This window comes from Myotis lucifugus, unplaced genomic scaffold (assembly GCF_000147115.1).
Source record: "Myotis lucifugus unplaced genomic scaffold, Myoluc2.0 scaffold_1049, whole genome shotgun sequence".
NCBI lineage: Eukaryota > Metazoa > Chordata > Mammalia > Chiroptera > Vespertilionidae > Myotis > Myotis lucifugus.
Genome location: NW_005872097.1, coordinates 53,170 through 61,061, shown reverse-complemented (window position 1 = coordinate 61,061; position 7,892 = coordinate 53,170). Strand labels below are relative to the sequence as shown.

General features: G+C 64.3%; 3 protein-coding genes across 3 annotated transcripts in view; 2 read left to right on the top strand and 1 right to left on the bottom strand.

Moving 5' to 3' along the window:
- Nucleotides 1-350, top strand: part of GALR2 (galanin receptor 2) — a 2,694-nt gene extending 2,344 nt beyond the window's left edge. The window contains 1 exon segment of the mRNA XM_023747909.1: nucleotides 49-350. Within this exon segment, the coding sequence (XP_023603677.1) occupies nucleotides 49-222 (174 nt within the window). The 3' untranslated portion in view covers nucleotides 223-350.
- Nucleotides 351-1,459: 1,109 nt separating this feature from the next.
- Nucleotides 1,460-4,573, top strand: ZACN (zinc activated ion channel). Its single transcript, XM_023747908.1, has 7 exons — nucleotides 1,460-1,553; nucleotides 1,633-2,170; nucleotides 2,366-2,535; nucleotides 3,243-3,367; nucleotides 3,492-3,702; nucleotides 3,825-3,989; nucleotides 4,386-4,573. Exons 1-7 carry the CDS (start codon nucleotides 1,460-1,462, stop codon nucleotides 4,571-4,573), a joined length of 1,491 nt encoding a protein of 496 aa, XP_023603676.1.
- Nucleotides 4,574-5,471: 898 nt separating this feature from the next.
- EXOC7 (exocyst complex component 7) overlaps nucleotides 5,472-7,892 on the bottom strand; it is a 14,444-nt gene continuing 12,023 nt past the window's right edge. The window contains exons 9-15 of the mRNA XM_023747907.1: nucleotides 7,800-7,884; nucleotides 7,390-7,510; nucleotides 7,093-7,188; nucleotides 6,277-6,340; nucleotides 6,030-6,071; nucleotides 5,781-5,914; nucleotides 5,472-5,648 (exon numbers count right to left, since the gene is read on the bottom strand). Coding sequence (XP_023603675.1) covers nucleotides 5,546-5,648; nucleotides 5,781-5,914; nucleotides 6,030-6,071; nucleotides 6,277-6,340; nucleotides 7,093-7,188; nucleotides 7,390-7,510; nucleotides 7,800-7,884 — 645 coding nt within the window. The 3' untranslated portion in view covers nucleotides 5,472-5,545. The remainder of the gene's footprint in view (nucleotides 5,649-5,780; nucleotides 5,915-6,029; nucleotides 6,072-6,276; nucleotides 6,341-7,092; nucleotides 7,189-7,389; nucleotides 7,511-7,799; nucleotides 7,885-7,892) is intronic.

Genomic DNA, 7,892 nt, shown 5'->3' with positions numbered 1-7,892 from the left:
CCGCGCCCCGCGCCGGACCTCGGGCCGCCCGTGCGTGGCGGCGCCGAGGCCCCCGCGGGGGGCAGCGTGCTGGAGCGCGAGTCCACGGACCTCACGCACGTGAAGCGAGGCGGCCGGGCCGTCCGCCCCTGCGCCGGCGCCTCCCGGGGTCCCGGCCTCGTGCCAGGTCCCGGGCCCGTCCTGGCGGGACCAAAAGGTCCCCCACGGCAGCCTGACAGTTAATGCGACTTAGCGGGGACGCTCGTGTGTGAAAGGACTGGAGTCGGAGGTCGGGGGATGGTGGGTGGTTTCGTCTGTTAATAAAATGCGCAAACCGACTCACGTGCCGCGCCGCGCTGTGTCTTGAGGGTCTGCGGTGAGATCTCTGGGGCTTCACAGCGGAACTTTGGCTGATCGGGTGCGAGTGCGCGCGCTCAGGACAGCGGAGCTGAAAACCGGCGTAGAAATCCCTGAATGCGTGAGGCTGGGGAGCACGCGCCAGGCGAAGGCTCTTTGCACGCGGCCACCTGGTAGCGCCGGGTGCCAGCAGATCGGCAAACCCGCCGCCGCCGATGCGTGTGGCACCGACAGGCAGGTTAAGCACTCGATACAGTGGGTCGATGACGGACGCAGACACTATGTTCCTAGTAGCGTTCGTGCGCCCGCGTGTGGCGGGGCCTCGGCTGCTCCCAGCTCCCTGGGGCCCTTTCAGCAGCCCTATCGGTGCCTACAGACTGTCAGCCTTGGGGTGTCCTACCCCCTCCCTGAGTGCAGCTGTCTGGGACCAGGTCTCCAACAGCTCGGGTTCTCCTTTGGGACAGGAAAGGCGCGCCCCACCCCGCGGGTCCTGTTCCGGGGCCACACCGGCGGTCCGGAGGCACTGCTGTCTGGCGCAGGCTGAGAATCTGGTGCGAACAGGAGCGCCCTGGCGCTTTGCTCTTGAACTAGCCCCCACCTGACCCCGGGCTCCTCCTCCCCCTCCTGGAGTCCTTGAGCCAAGGCTTTTCACATGAAGTCGGTTCAGTGTTTCAGGAGAGGCAGGTCCCTCTCCAAGGTGTGTTCATCTCACAGCGTTGAGTGCAGGGCACTGAACGAGGGCGTGTTTTTAGCCAGGCGGGCACCCACTGCGGAAAGGCACCCGCCTAGACTGGAAGGACCGAGGCCGGTTGGGGATGGGGGCGGCTCTGTGCTGGCGGGGCCGACTTCGCTGGCCGTGAACTGGCAACCGTTCCAGGTGGTGGAAGTGGGGCGGGACAGACAGGAAGCCCAGGCAGGTGCAGGGTGGGCAGGGCTTGGTCCTGGGCTTTGTCTCCGGGTGTTTGCAGAACCCAGGGTGGGGTGGGGGTGCCGAGCCCAAGGCTCCAGGGTCATTGCACAGAGCAGCTGCCTTGACCAACTGCCCAGTCCCCCAGAGAAGTGCCTGGAGCAGAGGTTAGCGTGGGCGCTGCTGCTCCACCTCCCCCTGCAGCCCCTGCGGATGATGGCCCTGCGGCTCCTGCTCCAGCTCGCCTTGCTGGGACTTGGCACCACGAGGCCCTTGGTCCGGGGCCGCAGCTTCGGCGCACCAGCGGTTGGTAGGTGAAAGCCGTAAGGTCATGAGCTTTGGGATTTGGGCCCCAACGCACCCAGGTGACCTCGACCTCCATCCCTCAGCCTGGCCATCTTTCTTCGACCTCAACTCACCCCTGGGAGTTCATGAAACCACCCAGATTCCCAGCAACGGGAGCGCGCCCCTGCGCGTGGACGTGCAGGTGTTTGTGACAAACGTGTTCAACGTGGTGAGTGTCCTCCGGGCCAGGAGGGGCGGGACCCCAGTGCTGAGCGGGAAGGGACGGGACCGAGTCCCTGGAGTGCTGTGGTCTCCCGCCCTCTTGTGTCACGTAGCAGCCAACCCTCAGGTGACGTGCTGCCCCTCCCCAGGACATCCTTCGGTACACAGTGTCCTCCATGCTGCTGCTCCGGCTGGTGAGAGCCCCCGGGGGGTGGGCAGAGCCCGCTCTGAGTCCAGCTCAGAAGTACCGTCTTCATCAACCTGCCGAGCGGCATGTACACACAGAACCTTAGTGGGGTCCTTGTGTCCCCAGTCCTGGCTGGACACGCGCCTGGCCTGGAACGCGAGTGTGCACCCACGGCGTGCCCTTACACTGCCCTGGGACTCTCTGTGGACACCGGAACTCACTATCCAGGAGGCGTGAGTTCTCGTCCCAGGAGCCACTGCATGTCCCTTTGTCTCCCCTGAGGCCATTAGTGAATGCCCTCCCGGTGGCCCTGGCAGAGCACTGGCGCGCCTCTGGGAACCCTGAGGGCAGGGGATGGCAGCTGGGCATATGCCCGTCTCCCCCTTCAGAGGGGGCTGGGCCTCTGGTTGTGGTGTCTTTCCCCGCAGGCTCTGGGTGGACTGGCAGGACCAGACCCCACAGGCCCAAGTGGACCAAGATGGCCGCGTCGAGCTCTACCTGGCCCTCACCACGGAGACCAACTGTGACTTCGAGCTCCTCCACTTCCCCAGAGACCAGAGCAACTGCACCCTCAGCTTCTATGCCCTCAGCAACACGGGTGCTGACCAGCCGGGCGGGATGGATAGCGGGCTGTGTGCACACCCATCTGCCCCGGGCTCAGGGAGCTGGACCGACCCAGGAGCAGAGCGTGCTCCTCACCCTGCACCTCCCACTCAGACAGCAGCCCGGCCCCACTTCAGTCTCCTCCCCTCCGCCTCCGCTAGCAAAGCAATTGCCCTCAACAGCTGGGCCAAATGCAGCGGCCAGGCCGCTGGTGTCCGCTCAGGTTGCTGCGGCCTCACCCCTGGAGACATCCTGAAGGTGTAGCCACCCAGGCAATACCCCACACACTCGCCGGGTGGTGTCCAGCTTGGCAGAAGGCCCACCCTTCCCTTACACCCGTCCCCTCTGGGCAATGCCACAGCGGCCGCCCAGGAGCCCTAGTATTTCAGGTGTGAGATGAGACACTGGTGGATGAGGCCACAACGGCGCCCCCTCCATGCAGTGGTGCAAAGTGCATTTATTTTTACAATGGAAAGCCGTCTGAGTCTGAAAAAGCCCTTCCTCTAACTTGGAGAAGACTGGGGGGGGGGGGGGGGGAATGAAGTTGGGAAAGCCCTTGCATGGGCCACTGTCACCGCCAAGTCTGCCCGGCAGCCACCAGAAGTCTCCATCACCCCTGGGCACCAGCTTGCCCCTGCCCCCAGGAGATGGAAGGGGGCAGTGGTATTTCTCAGCTCACGGCTCTCTCCCACCCTCCCCCAGTGATGGAGCTGGAGTTCCAGGCCCACGTGGTGAACGAGATCGTGAGTGTCAAGAGGGAGTATGTAGTTGGGGATTTGAAGACCCAGGTCCCGCCCCAGCAGCTGGTGCCCTGCTTCCAGGTGAAGGTGAGTCGGCAGGTGGCTGACGAGGGCGGCAGGGGCATCAAGGATGCGGAGCCAGAGGCATGACAGCCTTCTGTTGCCCACCCCTGTGCACACCCCCAGAAAGCCCGAACCCTTTCCCTTCCAGCTGCACCTACAGAACACAGCACTGAAGGCCATCCTGGCTCTGTTGGTGCCCGGGGAGGCGCTGCTGTTGGCTGACATGTGCGGGGGGCTGCTCCCCCTGCAGGCCCCGGAGCGCATGGCCTACAAGGTGACCCTGCTGCTGGGCTACCTCGTCTTCCACTCCTCCCTGGTGCAGGTCCTGCCCAGCTCCTCCTCCTGCAACCCACTGCTCAGTAAGCCCTGTGCCCTCCCCTGGCCCCGGGCAGGACCACTGCCCAGCCTTTCCCCCTCTGCTCTGCTCCCCGGGGCCTGGAGGCACAGGCCTGGCCCCTGACTCGGCCACGCCCCTCTCCAGTTCACTACTTCACCATCCAGCTGCTGCTGCTCTTCGTCAGCACCGTGGAGACCGTGCTGTTGGCGGGGCTGCTGGCCCGGGGCCACCTCAGGGCCAAGCGCAGCCCTGGCCCAGCCCCGAGAGGGGAGCAGCAAGCTCATGAGGAGGCAGGGCCGAATCCTGAAGGTGGGTGAGGAAGGAGGCTGGGAGCAGGTTGGATGGGCGGAGCTGGCAAGCTGCACCCCTGGGGGTGGGGCTAGGGGTCCCTGGGCTAGAGGGCCCTGGCACTCACTCTGCTGGCCCGTCCCTGAGCTTTACCACGTCGGCCCTGGGAGCAGCAGGTCTGAGCAGGGAGCGAGGTGAGCTTCCCTGAGGCCTGGTGACTGCGCTCCACAAGGAGACCCTGTGCCTTGGGAGCCTCTCTACAAGGCTTTCACCTCCAGGCGGCCTGCAGTGGGCCAGCCCCACGTCCACTAGTTGGGAACCCAGGGAAGGGAGAAACCCGCTGCCAGTGCCGGGGCTCCTGCTCTGGGAGAAGGGGGAGGCCTGGAGCGCAGCTCCTGCTCCTGCCTCTCCCCACAGAGGCCCCCCGAGGAGCGGGGTCACGGAGGAGCTGGGCCGAGGCTGCGGACCACACCTTCTTCCTGCTCTACGTGGCAGGGGTGGTGTGCAGCCAGTTCATCTTCATTGGGCTCTGGATGTGGGCGACGTGCAAATCTGACCCAGCCCCTGGCGAGGCCGTACCCCACGGGGGGCAGCCGAGGCCGTAACAGGGCAGGGCTGGGGCTGCAGGTCTGGGGTGGGCCCTGCAGGGTCTCTGGAGACAGGGAGGGAGGCCAACTCTTCCCTAGGCCTGGAGGCCCCAGGCTCTCCCTTCTGTTTGCACGCAAGCAACGAGTGTGAAATAAACCATCACCCAAGTGCAACAGTGCCCCCCAAGGGTCGGCTTTCATTGAGCTCAGCTGTTCTCTCTTGCCCTGTGTAGGTGGGGCCCCCACTCCACGCCTGAACTTCTCACCAGTGGCCACCAGTCACCCAGCCCCGCCCCCACACCTGCTCCTTCTGTGACTCCAGCTGCTTGGCCTGGGCCAGGAGGCCTGGTTCAGGGCCCCGAGGGTCAGGCCGCCTGGGGTGGTCAGGACTCCTGAGCTGCTGAGGTGTGCTGGACCCCAGGACTGGGGAGAGCGCCTCCTGGGGGCAGAACACCCAGCCCTCGGGATGTGGGCAATGGGGCATGTGTTGTCGGCATGGACTCTGAGCAGGTGAATCTTGCTGGGTTTTGCTCGAGGCCCCCTGCAGCCATGTGGCCTGTGCCTCTCCACCCACATGCCTGTGTTGAATGGGGAGCGCTCCCCCAGCTGTGAACTGGGCTGGCGGGGTGGTTCTGCCTCCTGCTCGTGCTCACAGGCAGCTTGGGCGAGGCCTTTGTCTTCCTCTGTCCTTTCCCGTCCTGAAGCCCTCACGTGGCCCCTGCAGGCTGCGGTCGGGACACAAACCCCAGGTGCGCAGGAAGCCCGGTGCAGGGCAGTGCTGTTTGGTGGGGGATGGGGGTGGGTGGGAGAGGGCGCGGGGAGAGGCACAAACCAGGACTCAAGGGCCCAGGGCCAGGGCTCGGGCCCTGGCAGTGAAGAAACGTCCCTGTCCCAAAGGACACCACACTCCCCTGGCCCAGAGGCAAGTTAACACGGTTTATGTGTCCAACACCACGCTGCCTGGTGCCGCCGGGCAGGGAGCGCGCAGGCTCAGGCGGAGGTGTCAAAGAGGCGGTCGATCATGTCGCCCACCTGCTCCACGTGGTACTTGATGTACTTCTCAGGGTTCTTGGTGAAGGGCACGCTGCCGTACCTGCCAGGCACTGAGGTCAGCGGGGAGGCCTCCCTCCTCCCCAGCTCCGCCGCAGGGGCCTTCCCGTGGGGTGTCCCTGAGGCAGAGCACTGAGCGGGGGATGGGAGGGGTGGGGGAGTGGGACGGGCTCACCTGTGCAGAAAGGCCCCGTAGGTCTCCTTGACGATGTGCTTCTGAGCTTGGCGGATCTTGTCCCGCTGTTCTGTGTCGGGGATGGCCCAGGCCTTCTGGATCTTGCACAATTCTTCCAGGCCGTCATTGAAGCCCTGCCGCCAGCAAGGTGGGAAGAGAAGGGACCCGGAGACAAATGTTTGGGTGTGTGTCGCTGCTGCAGCAGCAGCAGCAGCAGCAAGCAGTGGAGGGGACGGGGTCCTGACTCACCTTAAACCGCTCCTTGATCACCTGCCGCTCCTTGTCCCGGAGCTGGGGGCCGAGACAGCTCTCCTCAGAGAGAGGCGCCTGCCCCGCCCTCCCCCAGCACCCGAGCCCAGCCCGCTCCTGCTGCTCCGAGGGCCACAGGCACCCCCTGCTCTCACCCCACAGGGACTCCTGTCCATTTTCTCCCAGAGGCATGACAATCAGGGTGACACCTGCTAGACACCCTTCCCAGCCCAGGCCCTGTGCCCACCTTGACTCCCGGCTGGAACACAGGTAGATTCTTCTCAGTGATGTAGTCGGTCACCTTTAACCAGCTGCCAGGGAGAGAAAGCAGAGGGCCGGCTCAGGCAGCTGCTGCTTCCTGGGGCTGGTTTGCTTGGTTTGCTGTGTGTGTTTTATTTTTATCTCTTCATCTACTGAGCGGTACGGGGAGGGCAGGAATCCATCTGGGTCACAACTAAGCAAAACACAACTGAGGTTTCTCCTCGGGAATAGAAAGTGTTTGAGATGCTCGCTTTTAAAACTGTACAGGAAACAGCAGTCAATAAACGGAGCGGATACTAGTACTATCACCTCCGCTGCACGTCAGCCTCCCGGCAAGTGAAGACGGAGAAGCAGGGGAGGAGGGAAGGAGGCGGAGGCGGAGCACAGACACTGGGAAGGGAGAGGAAGACACCTCCAGGGGAAGGACGGAGGGAGACACAACCGCAGCAGAAGAGGGAGCTCTGCAGAGCGAGCTCAGCCAAGGTCAAGTGCTCGTGCAACCTGCTCTTTGCTTGGGCCAAACATTGCCCACTTTGCCGTCAGCCCTTCAAACACGCTTAGCTTCACCCTCGCAGGCAGACTGCTCTCTGCCCTCTGAGGCCCCCTAGGGAGCCAGCAGTGGGGGGGGGGGCTCCCATCGCCACCCCCTGAATTTGACTACAACACAAGAGAAGGATTGGGGTCCACAGGGCAACAGTTCCCCGTTACTGACCCCACTCCGACTGGGCCCAGTGTCCTGAGACTGAGAAGGGAGCGTGAGTGGTGAGTACAGGGGTGGGGCGAGTGGAGGGCAGCCTCGCACCTGCGCTGGTAGGTCTGGATCTGCTGCTCGATGTGCTCCCGGTAGGAGCGCTCGGCAGTCTTCTGGGTCACAGCCACCAGCTGGATCAGCTCCGACCTGGGGGGCGGGTAGGGGACCGAGTAGAGGGGACGGGATTGGCTATGGGCCTGGGCAGCGGCACCAGGGGCCTGCCCTTCCCACCCCACCTTCACGAGCTCTAAGAAGGCAGCACACACGCCCCTGGTCCTGGGGCCGCGAGGAGTGAAGCCCTGCCCTCCCACTGGGCACACGGAGGGCACGCCAGCCCCGAGCACCTACTTCTCCAGGGCCTTGAGGATGTAGTTGTAGTTGTTGTGCAGGAAGATGGCGCTCAGAGCTGGGTCCTCATACACCTTGGACTTGCTCAGCAAGTTCAGCTGCAGGTTCCCCAGGACTTTACCTGCACAGGGAACGATGTGGCCACGCCCACAGGGCAGTGTGACCAAAACGACCCAATCCCGGGCCCCACAAACCAAGTCCTACCTGTCACTCCTGTCCCTCCCCCAACTCCAGGCGCCACAAGCCTCAGGAGCCCTTTGCCCAGCCCCCTCCGCCCCTGAACCATAGGTTATTCCAAGGGTTGGGGCTCAGGAGGGGGGGGAGGGGGGAGATGGGAACAGCAGGGGAGCACAAAAAGGAGGCGGAGCTAAGCAGGGATGGGGCGGGGCTGCTGCCGGCTGCAGACTCACAGATGTAGGTGCTCAGGAGGCGCCTGCTGAACTCGGAGCTGTAGCTGGTGGCTGAGGAGCTGGTCTCTGAGAGAGAGAAGTCCTGCTATGGCC

Bases quoted from the DNA above. Each gene is read 5' to 3' on its own strand.
- ZACN (XM_023747908.1), top strand. From the start codon at position 1,460: ATGGCCCTGCGGCTCCTGCTCCAGCTCGCCTTGCTGGGACTTGGCACC. The intron at 3,368-3,491 runs GTGAGTCGGCAG...TTTCCCTTCCAG, and splicing joins TGCCCTGCTTCCAGGTGAAG to CTGCACCTACAGAACACAGC. The intron at 3,703-3,824 runs GTAAGCCCTGTG...GCCCCTCTCCAG, and splicing joins CTCCTGCAACCCACTGCTCA to TTCACTACTTCACCATCCAG.